This window comes from Camelina sativa, chromosome 6 (assembly GCF_030686135.1).
Source record: "Camelina sativa cultivar CO46 ecotype springtype chromosome 6, ASM3068613v1".
Lineage (NCBI taxonomy): Eukaryota > Viridiplantae > Streptophyta > Magnoliopsida > Brassicales > Brassicaceae > Camelina > Camelina sativa.
Window position 1 is genome coordinate 7,132,671 of NC_141885.1, and position 18,213 is coordinate 7,150,883.

General features: G+C 37.0%; 2 protein-coding genes and 2 pseudogenes across 2 annotated transcripts; 3 read left to right on the forward strand and 1 right to left on the reverse strand.

Moving 5' to 3' along the window:
- The first annotated feature begins 1,391 nt into the window (after positions 1-1,391).
- Positions 1,392-4,114, forward strand: LOC104698773 (uncharacterized; annotated as a pseudogene).
- Positions 4,115-8,583: 4,469 nt separating this feature from the next.
- On the reverse strand, positions 8,584-10,968 carry LOC104698774 (cytochrome P450 708A2-like; annotated as a pseudogene).
- A 2,250-nt stretch (positions 10,969-13,218) lies between these two features.
- On the forward strand, positions 13,219-13,768 carry LOC147942368 (uncharacterized). Its single transcript, XM_087456029.1, has 2 exons — positions 13,219-13,654; positions 13,755-13,768. Exons 1-2 carry the CDS (start codon positions 13,219-13,221, stop codon positions 13,766-13,768), a joined length of 450 nt encoding a protein of 149 aa, XP_087312155.1.
- Positions 13,698-15,117, forward strand: LOC147942369 (uncharacterized). Its single transcript, XM_087455841.1, has 2 exons — positions 13,698-14,517; positions 14,719-15,117. Exons 1-2 carry the CDS (start codon positions 13,956-13,958, stop codon positions 14,844-14,846), a joined length of 690 nt encoding a protein of 229 aa, XP_087311967.1. The 5' UTR covers positions 13,698-13,955; the 3' UTR covers positions 14,847-15,117.
- The last annotated feature ends 3,096 nt before the right edge of the window (positions 15,118-18,213 follow it).

Below are 18,213 nucleotides of genomic sequence, written 5' to 3' on the forward strand. Positions count from 1 at the left end.
CCCCTCCCTAATGTTTTTCTTCTCAAACTGGACCACTTTATCTTTAAAAAATATTCAAATTGATTTTGGACGACCGTTACTTTGCCCACCTTTAGAGCATCCCCATCGGTCATACTTTGGGGATGTCTTTTTGTTTTTTAATAAAAAAATAAAAAAATAAATTTTTGTTCCTAATATTTCTCAGATCTATGTCTCTGCACAGATAAAATTAGATACTCTCAGACCCTTTACGTGTCATAATTTCATTGCTTCCGTTTTTTTTTGTTGTTTTCTTTATTTCTGTAGTTGCTTCTCTCTCTTTCGAAACAACGAAACGTCAAAGCCAAAATCAATTTTCCAAAATTTGATTCACAACCCAATCGAAGTTCTCATCGATTTCCAGACAAAATTGATGTCTCCTCATCGTCTTCTTCTCCTCTCGGATTCCGCTTGGTTCTTCTATGTTAGTAAGAAGCTGATTTGGTTGACATACATCTGGGTTTTTAGTAATCATCTCTGAGTTCAGTAATGTTTGAGAAACAATTTGTGTTTTTTGGGGAATTTGAATTGACGAAACTTAAACAAGTTCTGATTTTTATTGGGTGTTAACTCTTGGGTTTCATCTAAAAAAGGCAAAAAGTGGGATCTCGATCTATTTTAAAAATTTCTTGTTGCTTGTTCTCGTTTACCTATTGTGAGTCTTGCAGGAAAGTTTTGTTAGAAACCAAACATTACATCTTTGTATTCAATTTCCTTATGGTTCCTTATCGATTTTGTTTTTAGATGGATAATTGGAGGCAACGAATGTCAAGTTTCGAAGCACTGGAACTGAAGCTATAAAATGAGTCTTGCAAGAGCTATAAAATTAGTTGAAGCTGGATATTGGAGGCAACGAATGTCAAGTTTCGAAGTACTGGAACTGAAGCCATTGTCATGGGTTTCTTAGTCGAAGGTTTGTTATTCCTCAGCCTTGTATCTACTTCAGCTTTAGCTTGCTAGATCAAAATTTAGGGAATTAAATTGTCAACAATATAAACAAGAAACAGAATGTCTGACATTGTGTTTTGTGGACATTTTGGTTGTAGTTGTTGGCCTCATAACATTGCGGTTACATTGTACAAAACTTAGTTAAAACACAACTTAATCAAGACTTGTTTGGTTGTACAACTTAGTTAAAACTTAGTTATAACATTGTGGTTACATTGATAGCTTGTTTTGTCACACTTAAACACAAATTGCTTGGTAGTTGTAATAGTTAAACACTTATTGCAGAGTAAGTGCTTAAACTCAATGCTAGGTAGTTGTGTGTTATGTCACACTTAAACACAACAAAACCCTTACCTAACCACTTTACCATAAACACAACTACCAAACCAATTCTTCTTTTCTCAATCTTTCATATAGTTTACAATATGGGTTATAGCAATTCAAATAGTTTTTCTCGAAACTTTACCGATCTCTTGAATAGCCAACAAGAGATGAATAATCCAGAGTCTCTTCCTTCTTTTTCTCCTCATATTCAAATAAGCTCATCACCTATACGTCAGTTCAGTTCACAATTTAGTGATGTCCAAGACCTAGATGATAACTCAAGAGAACCTAGACACAGATGGACTCCCCAAGAAGATGTTGTCTTGATAAGTGGTTGGTTAAACACCAGCAAAGATCCAGTCATGAGCAATGGGCAAAAGTTAGGTTCTTTTTGGGATCAAATTGCATTCTATTATGGAGAAAGTGAAGCAGTAGCGGGTAAACCAAAGAGAGGAGCCAGTCAATGTAAGAAGAGATGGAAAAATATATATGAGACTGTCAACAAGTTTGTAGGATGCTACAACTAAGCTTCAAGTCGGAGAAGTAGTGGCCAGTCTGAAGATGATGTTCTCCAAATGGCAAACGAGTTGTTTGTCAATGACCAGAAAGTGAAGTTCAACCTATAGCATGCTTGGAGGGAGCTATGCCACGAGTAGAAGTGATGTACTTCCAATTCTTGTAGAGGAAATGAAAACTCCAAAAGAACTAAGCTTGATGTGAGTGGCACATACTCCTCAAGCTCAAATACAACATCTAGTGTTGAGGAAGAAACTGAAGAACGCCCTCCAGGTGTTAAGGCATCCAAAATCACATCAAAGAAAAGTGCTCGTGGTGAAGCTACTCAAAGTGATTCCTTGCACAAGTTACAACAAGCATGGGAGATCAGAGAGAAAGAAATAGCTGCGAGAGAAAGAATATCCAAGCAGCGACTCCTGGAGACTCTTGTCGGGAGAACTGATCTATCCAAACCTGAACTCAACCTGAGAAAGAAGCTAATAGATGAGATGTTAGGATAATTTGGTTACTACTTATTCAAATCCTATGTATGTGTCTTAATTTTTGCCTTGTTTAGGAGTCATTTCTAATAGTCAAATCCTATGTTTCATGTTTCTTATTGTGTGTTTCTTGTTTATGAGGTGTTTTTACTACTCAAATCCTATTGCTTTCAGTGTTTTGTGGTTGTTTTATGTTTTATTAGCAATGGAACAAGAATCTCAGCTTTATGTTCTGTTATGCAGGTTTTTTCTTTATTTCGGCATGAAATGTAACAGCTATTGTGTTTGTGTTCCAACCCGAAGGACAATATCTCAGATTCAGAACAATAAAAGATAATTGGTTTGTTTCTTCCTTATTTATGAAACAAAACATGTGTGTAATTGTTCTATGTTTTATGTTTTCTAGCAGTTATCGATGATGGTCCATGATGAGGATAGAAACAGATTGGGAGCAGTGAATCTGCTTGTAGCAGTCGGCACAAGACAACAAAAAATTCTGCTCAAGACAACCCGTTAGTCTGCTTGTAGCAGTCGGCACAAGAGCACAAAAAATTCTGCACAAGACAACCCGTGATCTCTATGATTTGATTTTTCCTAACCCGTGAACAAAACAACTCGTGGCTAATTTGTTGATGCTCGTGTTTCTCATCACCGTGTATATATAGTGTTGATAATCAGCTTGTAATTTTTGTAAAAACACTCAATGCAGTCTACTTATTTCTTTTAAGTTTCACATATTTTTCTCTCAAATCTCTCTTGCTAGCTCCCATTTTGTTTTCTCACCATAAAATATCTTCTGTTCGGAATTATATATTCCTACGACATGTCATCTCCAGATTTAGATGATGATTATGATGAAATTTTTAATGAATATTTTGATAGTCTATTTCAAAATTGCCTAGATGATTATGGCGATGATCAAGAGGCAACTAGTTCAAGTCGGCCAAGAGCTTTTATTGAAAGAGGACGCGAGGAAGGGAACACTCTTTTATGGAATGATTATTTCAGCGAAAATTCTACTTACTCTCACGCTAGTTTCCGTCGTCGTTTTCGAATGAACAAGTCATTGTTCATACGTATTGTTGATGCACTATCCAATGAAGTACCATATTTCTAACAAAGAAGAGACTCTACGGGAAGGTTGGGTCTGTCTGCATTACAAAAGTGTACAGCAGCCATTCGTATTTTGGCATATGGTTGTGCAGCTGATGCGGTGGATGAATACCTCTGCCTCGCAGGTAGCACCGTAATGCTATGCTTGGAAAATTTTGTGGAGGGAATTATATATTTGTTTCAGGATACATACCTAAGAAGACATATGTCAGAGGATATCCAACAATTACTCAATCAAGGAGAGGCACGCGGATTCCCCAGGATGATAGGAAGCATTGATTGTATGCATTGGGAATGGAAGAATTGCCCCACAGCTTGGAAAGGACAATATTCTCATGGATCTGGAAACCTACAATCGTTTTAGAGGCTGTGGCTTCCCAAGATCTCTGGATTTGGCATGCATTTTTTGGACCTCCATGTACTTTAAATGATATCAATGTTCTTGATGTTCACCAGTTTTTGATGACATAATAGAAGGTCGAGCTCCGAGAGTAGATTACTTTGTCAATGGTCGACATTACAATATGGCTTACTACCTCACTGATGGTATATATCCGAGATGGGCAACATTCATCCAATCAATTTCACTTCCACAAGAACCGAAGCATCATTATTTGCTCAATGTCAAGAAGCTTGCCGAAAAGATGTTGAACGTGCTTTCAGAGTCTTTAAAGCTCGATTTGCAATTGTTAAAAATCCCGCATTTTTTTGGATAAGGAAAAAATAGGAAAGATAATGAGAGCATATATCATATTGCAGAATATGATTGTAGAAGATGAAAGAGATGGATAGAGTCTGTACAACGTAGCAGAATTCTATCGAGGAGAAGGAAGCGGGACTTCACATGTCGATTTAGCATATTCTACCGAAAAGATTACCGATCTGAACAATGTGATGACCGCTTATAATCAAGTTCGTGATACAGTGATACATCGACGGTTGAAAGCTTATTTGGTTGAACATATCTGGCAAAAATTTGGCACAACTCAAGATTTAACCGATGTTAATTAAGTTATTGATAATGCTTTTATATGTTTCTATCATTCTATGTTTTTTTTTATTGTATCCAGTTTTTTGTTTGTTTTTTTTTTATCATTGTAATATATGTTTTAAAGTTTTAGTAATGTAATATATTTGTTTTTTTAATTAAATGTATTATACTATAACTACAGTTTCTAGTTTTATTTTCTTAATATTGTATACATTATATACCAACATTTATAACATTATACCAACATTTAAAACACAATTTTAATAAAAAGTTTTTAAGACACCCATGTTTAAGGACAACTAATGGGAGGAGATAAAATAAAAACATTGGATTAAGGATCTAAACTTAGATTAATATATTTTTTAATTTTATTAAAAGTTTAAGAAACTAAGATGAGTAGCACCAATGGGCATGTCCTTAGAGACAGGTGACAGGACAATGAATGGCAAAGAGCAATTTTATTCTTTAATAGATATGTATTTAATCAAATATTTAAAATTATTAGGATTTTTGTTTTTGTTAACCAAATATTAAATTTAAAAGAAATTTCAAAATTGTAAGTCCAAATAGGAGGAAAACTATTTACATACATAACTTACGACCTGGACGACATAGCGAGGCAATCTGCTACGTATGTGATATCTTAGACAAGGCGAAGAGAGGAAAGGCCACGCGAAGTAGGTGGAAGTCATTTAGAAAGTTAGAAAAGGCCGGCCAATCGCCAGGAGATTGTATCATCAAAACTAATACTGCACAATCCGTCTCGAAGCTCTAACAAAAGACTCCTTTAGCACGAATACTCTCCATGGCCCAAAGTGGAGCTAGCAACTCCGAATGCAAAGGAGACGGGCTTCGATGAACACATTTATCTCCCAAAGTATGATTGTCGCCGTTACAGCAACACCAACCCAAACCTGAATTGACGTCTGAAGATTTTCAAGAGCCATCAATTTGACATCGAGAAAAATGACCCTGACTATCCCCGATGTCCACGGACTCCGACAAACCGGAGATACCCGAGGACTCTCCTGGTTGTAGTTATGCCTCCTCCCATAATGATTTTCACATAAAGTCTGATTTATAATATCGTTTGGCTCTAAATATGTACCTTTAATAGTTTTTTATTCCTATCCTTATAAAGCGATCATAAAATCCAAGGTAACTGAAGAGGGTTATCTTGATCTCCGGAAAAAGAATAGGTTTATAATGATAAATTTTATTTTCTTCTGTTATGATTTAAAAAAATATAGTTTTAGTGATTATTCTACGGATAAACATTTATTAAAATTTAAGTTATCCTATTATATTAACTGATAAGTACAAAAATGAAATTAATATTAGAATGTGTAAAAAATACAATGAAATGCCATTAGAAACAATACAAATAAGAATAAGATCATTAAGGGTAGAAAAAAAACAATTAGACACTTAATTAAAATATTAGTTGGTGGAAAACTAAAAATCAATGAAACTAATTACAGCTTCTCTCTCGTAATCTTTCTCTCCCATTCACACGAAGGTGAAAAAATCAAAATGATGAAAAGCCCGATCAATGACACAATCTATAGGTAATTATGTTTCGTTATTCTGATTAGAAAAAATTTCACATAACTAACATATTTTATTATTACTAAAAATGTTCTGAGAAATCAACTCAAACAAGCATAACCATTGAAGACGTACCCGCCCGATTGAATGGAAGCAAAATACGATGATTTATTAGATATAATTTTCACAGAACAGCACTTATTTAATTAATTGTAAATATAGCAATTCTTTCATGCCACTTTTAAAATGTAGATGATTCAAAAGATTAAGGTGAGCAAGTAGTCGATTGTAGTAGTCAAGAAGAATGGTCTAAAAAAACATTATATAAATTCTGAAAAAAACATTCTTAACATACAAATTTATTATATAAGCAAACAGAATTTATAATCACAAACGATTATTGATAACATTAAAAACAACAAAAACTATTACAAATTTATATCAAATAAAAAGTTTAGCCCCTGGTCTACTGCGGGAGAGTACCTAATTGTACTAGTAATTAAAAAAAAATAACCTCTAGTGGGATTTCTTAGTTAACACCCACATAAACTACTATTATGAATTATTCGAATGGTATAGAAATCCAAACTTGAGTTGAGGAGAAAAGTTTATATTTTATTTTATTTTTATGTGGATACATTTTAGCACTATGTGATAAATTATCCGTTTTAGAATTAACAACTAAATTATTGTTCTTCACATATTCTTTTTTTAAGCGTTGAGAATGCAAACCCGTAATTGTATTTATTCACCAATTCAAAGTAATCTGTCTGTCGGATAAATTAAACTACCTCCGTTTTGAGCAGATGAGAACTTTTAATTTAAAGTGAAGTGGGGTGAGCATCCAACGTAATCATGCCCCTCATTTTTATCAATTACACATCATTTTGAAGCAAACAGTCCAAGTCTATAAAAATTAAATCATCTTCAAATTTTAATTACTATGGCTATTTATGCAGTATTAATTTATTTGACAGCATCTATTTTAAATTTAATATAAATTAAAGAAAATGATATAAACTGCAGTTGCAAATTTATTCTCAGTTTGGCGTCTGTTATCCTCATACTGTTCTGGATTGTAATATCTTATAAAAAAAAGGATAGTTTCATGAGTAAAAAAACTCATGTCATGGTGATGTATATATAATGTTGTTTTAGTCGTAAAACTTTGCGCTATGAACACATCAGAAGAAGAGTATATACATTAAGCTACCAAGGAAGTAATAAATTCAAAAGAGGCTACAGCAAAGCCTAATTAAAAATGAATCAGATTATTGATTTTGTCGTAAATTTATGCCCCAACCATCCTCTCGGAGGAATATGTGTTTCCAAAATATTTTTTTTATTCTGTGTATGATTCCAAAGTTTTTTCTATACATATGAGTTATGACCCATATTGAGATAAGAACCTGACAAAAATTTTAAACATCAATATATCTATTTTATTAAAGGTTTATTGACAAAATGATTTTGAAAATAAAAGGTGAGAACAGTTGACTTTGATCTATGTCTTAAAATCTTTACTATATATAAGATTTGCATAATATATTTCACCATTAGTTTGAATTTCAGCTACGAAGCAATAAAATTCTCAATAACTTGATATCATGGTGTAATTGTAACCATCTTTTAATAATTATTTGGATGTTTTTCTTAACTTGCTTACATCATTATTCGATTGAAGCAAAAATGGGAAATCAAACGTAAATTTATTCTCTCTCCATTTTCTTATACATATGATGATTTAGGATTATGCACAAAAATTAGGAAATTATTTAATTTTTACTTATTTTTAAATGGAAACGTCATTTAATATCTACCTAAACACAATTTAGTCGATAAAAACAGTCTACATGATATAAATTGTTAAAACTAATATAAAATTAATTAATTTTACATTGAAATTTGAAAAGATCATCTAATTTAAAACAAAAAAATTGCCCTTAAAGAATGAACAAAAAAAAATAAAGGAGTATTTTCTTTGTAATTATAATACAAATCACTTTATTTATTGAATAGAAAATTACAACAAAATTACTGTAACGCCCGTGAACCGGAATCCCTGTTTTGGGTGTTCATCGATCGATGCAAGGTTCGGTTTGTGCGGAACGACTAAGTGAAACGCTCATTTTGTCGCGTTTTGGGTTTGCAAAAACCCAACGGTCGAGTATAAAAGGTTGGAACTCGACTTCTTTGAGTGTTTTGGCTGTTGTTTGTCATTCCCTAAGAGATAGATAAGTTCTTGAGAGGTTTTTGTGAGTTTATGGGGCTTTTTTTAGTCAGTTTTTGGTGTTCATAAAGCATGGAGAAGGAGATATGAGTGTGGGTGTCGAGTAGGGGTTGTGGGAAAGCTTAATTCTCGTTGTTCTTCGTCAAATCTGCTTGTTTCAAAGGTGAGTGCGTGACTATAGCTTATCTAAGCGATTAAACGTGTATTTGGTGTGATTTTGGGTGATTGATTGCTTGTGTGCTTGTATGTGTGCTTTTTCCCTGTTGAGGTTGGATTTGGTGTCACGGATGTTGTCTGGACAATTGAATTCTGGAGAAGTCGAGAGATATCGAGTTCGTTGATGATCCGGCGAATGCCTCGATCAACGCAAGGAGTGCATCGATCGATGCAGTTATGAATTTTCGAGTTTGTATGATCTATGCCTTCATTGACCACCTAACAAACCAAATGGATGCAGTGACTACTTTGACATAATTAAAAATATGAAAACTAAAGAATGAGTCAATAGGTGATAAAGAAGACCTATATCTACGCAAATAGTGGATAAAATAGCCATCAACAACTTAGCAAAGTAAGATCCTACACATAGTCTAGGACCATCGCCAAACGAAATGTAATTCGTTGAGACTATCGCATCCACATCTTTTCCCTGTTAATAAAGTTTGATTCATATCAAAGAAAAAGTGAATTTTATAAGTGGAACTAGGAACAAATAAGGGAACAATGTAGATCAAACTTTGAATCATCTTCCAACACTGTGGATTAAATACTAAAGGATCTACATACTTTTCTGAATTGAAATGTACACTAGGATAGCCCATGAAGTTCCAACGTTCTGGAATTGTATATTCACCTACTTTGATGTCATGATCAGGTTTCCTAAGTATACAGGCACTGTTGTTGAGATCCTAATTGACTCATTGATCACTGGAAACAAAATAACTTACATGTGTGAGCTACTAGAATGTATATGATGAGGTTTTTGGGATCCGATTTAAAACCAACTAACAATAAATAGAATGTTAGATATTTTAGATAACATGCAAAATACATGATTTTAAATTGTATATAATTTAATACATGATTTTGGAACATAATTACCATATTGGTGAAAGTAATGGATTTATAGTCTTCCCTTGTTAGGCATGCCTGCTTGCTAGTCGTATCTCCAATAAATCTTGCAAGCTCTCTTTGAAGCTATTGCATTACTTCAAGATTTTTGCTAATGAGTTTTACCGTACACACAAGAGTTCATGGTGTTATTTCATTAGCAATCAGATAGAAGGTATATATGTACTCGATCAAATTATCCATGCTCATTATTTTCTTTTCTCTTTCCTTTTCTCCAAATATGATCTGAAAGAACTCTCCCAACTCCTCTCATGATGCTCTTCTCTTCAACACTTCCTTCTTTCGTAACTTCTTCATTATATATATATACACATAATCGTGACAACCCGTCCGTAGACCCCACTAGCCTCACTGCTAGCTTGCTCTCATAGGCTGGTCCTGCAGGGCCAGTTTGGAGTCCGTTGGGATGGCTAGCAGGCTAGTGGGGTCCACGGACGGTCCTTTGGTGCAGCTAGCAGTAAGGCTAGTTGGGTCCGCGGGACGGGTTGTCACATAAATATCGATGTCTGCAGGGCCAGCCTATAGAGACAAGCTAGCAGTGAGGCTAGTGGGGTCCACAGACGGGTTGTCACAATAATTATCACGACCTTCATTATATATAGTGTTGTTAAGATCATTAATTACTTGCCTTCATCATATTATAGACACCTATCCAAGGAAGAGTGAACGGGAACCGAAACCAACCACTCGGAAAATATCTCCAACAAAGTGAAATTTTTTTGCTGCCTCTCGTTCTATCTCGCGCATAAGTTTCTTTGCAATACATTCAACTAAGATCTGCAACGTTCAATAATACAAATACTTTTTGAGATGATTAGATATCCTATAAACCTTATCTACTTATTTAATACTGTGATGAGACAAAGACAGCATGAATTAGATCAATTATTTATTTGTTTTCTTGTTGTTTCCTTGACGTCAAGAGATCCATTCCTAGCTCCTTCACCCATATATGTACGAGACAGAATATCGATATCTTCCAATATCCTCAATTTTAAACCTTGTGAACCTAATAACTGGTGTCAAGTTGCTAGCATGTTTACGATTTGTCTTTTGCCATCTCCATATTCAATTCGTTATCCACTGAGATTATAACTTTACCTTCGAATAAGGTTCTCCGAAAAAGTGTTCCATGTCTATATTCCGTAAATAATGACAAAAAATAATTAAGTTAATTATGTAATGAATATTAAGAAAAATTGACAAAGTAACTTAAGTAAAAACATATCTAAACATGCACACTAAAAAAAAAATAAGCGAACCTGAAGATTCTCTTCTTGATGAATGTTTAATGATGAACATCATCATAAGGCTTCATGAACTTAATAGTTTCTCTAATGATTGGATAACTCATCCACCCTGGAGGAAGTTTTCCACTGCAGTTTAGATTGCGCCACTGATAGATCAAATGGCATAGCTTCATAATCACTATGAATGAAACTATCACATTCTATAGCTTATAAACGTTCTCCGTATTTCTTTCTTTCTTTCTTTCTATCTGTTTTTGATATTTTTTCTTTTGTGGATGAAGGTTGCATGAATACGAGGGAGGAAATCGCTCTTTATATTTGCAACGATGTCAAAGATTCTTTATCTTATTCTTTATTTCAAAGTATTTCTCTCAATTAAAAAATTTGAGATCATATCCCATTTATTTACATGTGTAACATTTATTGGTCCCACACTTATAAATTAATTTTCTCATTTGGAGAGCGTTAGAAGAGACATTTTATTATCTTATTGTAACATCCCGAACCCAAATTTAGGGTGGATGTCGATCGACACCAAGGATAGGAGGGGTGTTGGCTGACACCACTAAATTAGCGGTTCATTTCAAAATTGTTCGGTTCAGCTTGGTTTGGGTTTGGAAACCCTTAGTCTCGTTTTAAAGGCACAAATAGCCTCTTTTCCTGGTCCTAATGGTGTTTGACGCTTCTAGGAGAGAAAGAGCAAAGGGAGCTTTGAGGAGGGTTAAGAGAAGCAAAAGGATATGTTTTGGGGGTTCTCAAAGAGAAGAGAAGGAGGTTTCATGGTTGTTGGTATCAGGGAGGTTGCTGTGGTGTTGTTCTTTGTTGTGTTCATCCTAAATCTCTTTTTAAATGAAGGTGAGTACATGACCATGGCTTATCTAATCAATTCGGGTTTGTGTGATTCATTTGGTGATTATATGATTGATTTCTTTCTGTTTTGTGTTCTTTTGTAGTGTTTATGTGGCCATGTGTGACTGTTCTCGGTTATGTCGTCGTGGGAGATGATGTGGTGGATTTTTTGGGTCGGTTGATGGTGGAGATCGTCAACAGAGGTGTTGCACAGGCTGGGTGTCGATCGACACCATCTGTCGTCGCGGAAGGAAAACACGATGCAGAATTGGTGCAGTTTGGTGGGGGTTTCGAACGATACCAGGAAGGGTATTAACCGACACCATGAAGGGTGTCGACCGATACTAGTTGTTGGTGTCGACTGACACAAGGAGGGTGTTGATCGACATCAGGTGTTTGTGTACGCAGTTTTGGTTCCAATTGTCTATTTTTGGCTGTTTTATGTTGTTTTCTTTTTTATGGTCTTAATTGCTTGTGTGTATAGCCTAGTATATGAGAGGATTGTTTCACTAAATATTTGTGATAATACTTACACATCTCAATTGTTGTTTGTGATGTAAGTAATTTGCAACGTGGAATCATGGTAATGAGGACGATGATGATCTAGGGTCTTGGTTATGGTTATGTTTATTAATGTTTGAACCTTGTATAGAAGCATGCTAGATTCTTGGATAGAATGGTTAAGAATGATATTATGTTGTTAGTATATTTCCGCTGTGCATATTAATTGTTTGGTCTAAAGATGAGTTGTGGGTTGGTTGGTTTAATTAAGTAGTATGAGATGCTTAATAATATATCATTTTGAAAAAAAATAGGTTGGGTTGTTTCACTTATACTACAAAAAATATATAATAATGTAACATAAATTTTGGAATATTCATGTTCGTTTCAATTTTATAACATATTTTGTAACTTTTTGCAATGATTGATACACATCACAATATTATTGTAAATTGATTGCAAATTTATGATAAAAAGCAATCGTTTCAAACTTTCTTGACTATTTTGCAACTTTTTTTATCACATGTGAATTTTCTTTAATAAGATTACTATATATATTTGGATATGTTTTGCTTATCTTATTTAGACTATATAGTCAATAGAAAAACATAAATGTAAACTCAAGCATATATATAAATATAAAGTATATAATTAAAATTATATAAGAATCAAAAAATAAAAGTGAAGGCGACGACGACGGCGAATGAAATCTAGGTTTGTATGGGGGTTATGGTTGACGACGGGAGGTGGAGTGAGGGGTTCGTGTGGTCTCTAAGGGGTCATTGTGGTCGGGGACAGATCAGAAGTTTGTCTCTGATTTTGAATGGGTTAGCTTCATTGTCTCGAAGCTCAGGTTGTAACAAGAGGAATCTTTTGCAGTCGGATTTACATGATATGATTCGATTCAATTTGGGTTTAATCGTATGGGATATTCGATGGATCTGTTTTAGGAGTGAGGGATTAATTTTAGATCATGTTTGGGATTGGAGGGTATCAAATCTGGTGATTTTGCGGGTGGTCATAAAGATTGTGATTCGCTGGTGCCCTTATGGAAGGTTTCGCCCTTCTCTCCTATGGATTATGAGATCTAGGATTGATAGGATTTTGCAGATTGAGTGTATTTTTGGGATTTTTTTATTCGGTATATCTCCTCTACGGATTCGGAGGTTCAGGGTTGGCATATGGGTATATATTTGGGGGTTGGGTCTTATTCGTTTCATCTATTGTTCAGTGTTTAGCCTATTTTTCTGGTTCATTTGTTGTGTTCTGCGGTGTATTGAGGTGAAACGTGTTAGCTTGGTGGTGTTTGTGCGGTTCCTTATGGCTCAGTCATCGTTTATCAAGGGCGAGGCTCCTCTGATGCGTACGGAAACAGTCAAGATTTCCAACACGGTCTTGGCTCAACGGATCCAGCAATTCTCTCTCACCCTTATTGGGAGACAGATGAACCCATCGGTTCAAAGAGTGGAGTCCTTGGTGTCCACTTTTCCAAAGATTCGGAAGCTTGAAGATAGTGTTGTGGGAGCAGATCTTGGTCAAGGCACTTTTCAATTCAACATTGCAGAAGAGGCTGACCTGCAAGGCGTCTTACAGAATGGACCTTACCATTTTGATGGATGGATGATATCCTTGGTTAATTGGGAGCCAATCATCTCTCCAACCTATCCTTCAGCCATTAATTTCGGGGTGAAAGTGGTTGGTATCCCAATGCATCTTTGGGAGATTGCTACTTTGGAGGCTATTGGTAAGAAGATAGGTACTATTCGCGAAATTGATAAAGATTCTGGGAGTATTTGTGTTACCGTTAACGGTTTTAACCCTCTTCTATTTAAGTTGGTTGTGCCTTTTGATTCTAGGGATGAAGTTATAGTTTCCCTTGAGTATGAGAAGCTGTTGGGTCTATGTGACAACTGTTTTCGGCTCACACACGATTTGAGAAGCTGTCCGGAGTTAAACAAGGCTGATGGGGTTCAGGGATTCGAAAACCAAGCAGATAAGAGAGGGGCTCAGCGACAACATGGGATGGTAAAACAAGGGGTGTATCATAATGAAAGTGGATGGGAAAAGCTAGGAAATATGCCAAGAGAGCTCTCGATTTTCAATCATATGAGACGACTGTTGTCGCTGGTAGTTCCGGTTCTAACCAACAGAATCGTCATCAGGGATTGGGTTGGGATCCGAAGAGGTTGTATGGTGCTACTGAGGTGGGAAATATGGGTGGAAAGCGTGGAGATCAGGGGGTTTCTATTGAGTACACAAGTCAGGCTCCTCCATATCATCTAAATAGGAAGGGTTCAGGGTCGGTATGGCCAAAGCCTCTTTACAAAGCCAAACAAGTCCTTAAGGATAAGTCGGTGCAGGAGACACTTGGGGATGGTACCGTAGCTTCGGTTCTTGATGAGTCTCGGCGTGATGCAGAGGTGGTGGTGTCCCCTCAACACAAGTATGATAAGGATTTAGCATTCTCGGATTTTGAGGAAGCCATTGATGACCTTCTTGAATATGGTAAATTCCCGGATGGTAGTCTCCAAGTGGAAGGTCACGCTGCAATTGAGCAGAATACGGTACCGTTGGTGAATGGTTCGGTTGTGTCTTATTCAACTGAGGTGGATATGCAAGGTACCTCTTTATCCTCTATACTGAATGCTTTGGATATGAGTGTTGTAAGTTCTGCTTTGCGTAATGTTGAGTTAGGTTCAAATGTTGGAGATCATTTGAGACTTCCTAGCTCTCGGGTTAAGAAAGTGTTTTAAAAACCTGTATTATCCCTGGCATCTCCTGGAAAACGTTTGCTTGCTAAAGCTCTATCTAAACCTGCAGGTGAGGGTCACAAACAAAAAGTGATGGGAAAACATGGGACCAAGTTCACGGTTGACAAACCCACGGGTGAGGGACAACCAGTTAAGAAAGGGATGGAGGCTCTCCCGAAACCACCGGCTCAAATGTGAAGGTCTTGAGTTGGAACTTTCAGGTCATTGGGGCGGACCTGACAGAGGAGTACTTGGGAGATTTGTGGAAAAACATCATCCAGATATTATATTTTTATCAGAAACAAAAAAATGTATTTGTTATTTAAAAAAGTTTCAGAATAAGTTTGGTTATGACAAGTTGTTTACTGTTGAACCCTCTGGGTCTCGGGGCGGTTTAGCTATGTGTTATAGGGATGAAATAAAACTTTCTATTTTATATGACCGTAATCGGTTAATTGATGTTCAAGCATTTTCCGGGCAACAAACGATTTTTCTGTCTTTTGTTTATGGGGATCCCGTCCCTCAAGATAGACAAAAGGTTTGGGATAAATTAATTGATATTGGTTCTTTTCGAATTGATCCATGGTTCATGATAGGTGATTTTAATGAACTTACTGGGAACCATGAGAAAACAGGCGGGGCGTTAAGATCAGTATCTTCATTTGTACCATTTAATTCTATGATCCGATATTGCGGTATATTAGAATTCCCCTGCTATGGTGAGCAACTGTCTTGGCGAGGTAATAGACGGAATAATCAGATAGTCCGTTGTCACTTATACTAGGCGTTAGCTAATGAGGATTGGCATTGCTTTTTTCCCCACTCAAAAGGTCGATTACTTAGAGATGATTGGTTATGAGCACTGTCCTATCCTCGCCACTTGTTTTAAAACGGATTTTTGGTGACATCGACAGTTTTGTTTCGATAAGCGTTGGTTAGGTAATGATGGATTTTCTGGAGCGGTGGAGTCTGGGTGGAACAGCACAAAAAAATTTTGGACACTGGTATTCGTGGTCAAGTTAAGGAGCTGTCGTAATTCAATTTCCTGGTGGCGGAAGAACAATGTTTCTCATGGGCCGACCATTATTTCATCTTTGAAGGCGGCCTTGTAGGAGGCAAAGATAAACGTCTCAATTTCGCAGGACGAAATTCGGAGTATAGAATGAAAACTCAAGGAGGCCTACCGGGATGAGGAGTTATATTGGCAGCAGAAAAGCAGGAAGTTCTGGTTACGGGTTGGTGATAAAAATACAAAGTTCTTTCATGCTTCCACGAAACAGCGACGGGCAAGAAATAGGATTGCTGGTCTATTTGGTCCAAATGATGTCTGGACTGAGTAGATTTCTGGTATGGAGGATATTTCTTCAACATATTTTATGGATCTTTTCAAAAGGTCTAATGTGAGGGGAGTCTCACAAATGCTATAAGAAGTCCCTACATTGATTACAGATTATATGAACAGGACCTTAATGAGGGAGATCACAGAATCAGAGGTTCGCAAAGCTTTGTTTGCAATGCATCTCGAGAAATTTTCGGGTCCCAATGGGATGACAGCTTTGTTTTTTCAACGCTTCTGGTCCTCTCTAAAAGGAGATTTGGTCGCTTTGGTTAAGGATTTCTTTCGTACGGATCGTTTTGATCCGCGTTTAAATGAAACAAACATTTGTCAAATTCCTAAAAACGAAAGGCCTCAACGGATGTCGGAATTTAGACCGATTAGCCTTTGCAATGTGAGTTATAAGATTATCTCAAAGGTCCTGTGCTTTCGGCTTAAGCGGTTTCTCCCTTCACTTGTTTCTGAAACCCAATCGCATTCGTTTCTGGTCGGTTAATTACAGATAATATCCTTGTTGCTCAGGAGATGTATGACAACCCATCCCGTGGACCCCACTAGCCTCACTGCTAGCCGCCCCAACGGACCCCAAAGCTGGCCCTGCAGGGCATCGACCCTAACCCATCACCGTGGCAAATGGAACTACTCATCCAAATCCACAATAGGTTATTGGTGCGCTAGACGTTCTCGAACCCTGGTCTCCACCCTTTAACAACCTTCCCACAGGACAAGCTGTCACCAATTGACCTGCAGATCAATTGGTGACAACTTGTCCTGTGGGAAGGTTGTTAAAGGGTGGGGACCAGGGTTCGAGGAACACCTGGCGCACCAATAACCTACTGTGGATTGGGATGTCCACAGTGATGGGTTAGGATCGATGCCCTGCAGGGCCAGCTTGGGGTCCGTTGGGACGGCTAGCAGTGAGGCTAGTGGGGTCCACGGACGGTCCGTTGGGGCAGCTAGCAGTGAGGCTAGTGAGGTCTACAGGACGGGTTGTTACAAGATGTTTCATGGTTTAAATACAAATCCTCGATGTAAAACCGATTATTTGGCATTTAAGACCGATATGAACAAGGCTTATGACCGTGTTGAATGAGATTTCTTAGAAGCGGTTATGGTCAAGATGGGATTTGATAGGAAATGGATCTCTTGGATCATGTGGTGTGTATCTTTGGTCTCCTATCAAGCCTCAGAGGGGTTTACGTCAGGGGGATCCTTTATCTCCTTATCTGTTCATAATATGTACGGAGGTTTTAATTTCCAATATTAAAAAGACTGAAAGAGAGAGTCAAATCACGGACATCAAGTTAGCTCGGGACTGTCCCACTGTTTCACATTTATTGTTTTCAGATGATAGTTTGTTTTTCTATAAAGTAGAGGCGGCAAAATGTACTACGGTTATGGAAATTATAGGGAACTACGGGGAAGCCTCGGGTCAAGAGGTGAATCTGGAGAAATCCTCTATTAAGTTAGGGAAAAAAGTTTCACCTAAAAGCAGGACTCACCTAAAATCTGTAATGGGTATCTCCACAGAAGGTGGTATGGGCTTGTATTTGGGTATTCCTGAAAATCTTCAGTGTTCGAGAACTAAGGTTTTTAGTTATGTCAACGATCGTTTGGACAATCGAGTGAATGGCTGGTCTGCAAAGTATTTATCGAAAGGTGGAAAGGAAGTTATGATTAAGTCGGTCGCGTTGGCTCTTCCAACCCATGTCATGTCTTGTTATAAACTACTGTAGGAGTTAACGTCTAAGCTTACGAGTGCTATTTCACGGTTTTGGTGGAAGTTTAACGATAAAGCACGAGGATTGCACTGGGTAGCCTGGGATAAGGTGTGTAAGGACAAGTGCGACGACGGTTTGGGCTTTCTTACATTAGAATAATTTAATGATGCAATGCTGGCTAAACAATATTGGCGGTTAATTCATTACCCGGATTCCCTAATGGCTCGGGTCATGCGAGGTAGATAATTTGGGAATAAACATCCTTTACACGCTAAGAAGGCTTATTCCCCCTCGTTTGCTTGGAGGAGTATTTACTCTACTCAAGGTTTGGTGAAACATGGTGCAAGGTGGGCGATAGGTTCAGGCTGTCATGTTTTGGTATGGCGGGACCCCTGTATACCAGATAATCAGCCGAGACCGGCTAATGGCAGAGGCCGATTGTTACACCCCAATTTAATGGTTAATCATTTGATTAATCCTATTACTAAGGAGTGGCATATGCCAATTC

What these genes read in the sequence shown, in the direction of transcription:
- LOC147942368 (XM_087456029.1), top strand. Translation starts at nt 13,219, where the DNA reads ATGGCTCAGTCATCGTTTATCAAGGGCGAGGCTCCTCTGATGCGTACG.
- LOC147942369 (XM_087455841.1), top strand. Translation starts at nt 13,956, where the DNA reads ATGGGAAAAGCTAGGAAATATGCCAAGAGAGCTCTCGATTTTCAATCA. An exon ending in AACTGAGGTGGATATGCAAG is followed by an intron (nt 14,518 to 14,718) that starts GTACCTCTTTAT and finishes CTAAACCTGCAG; the next exon opens with GTGAGGGTCACAAACAAAAA.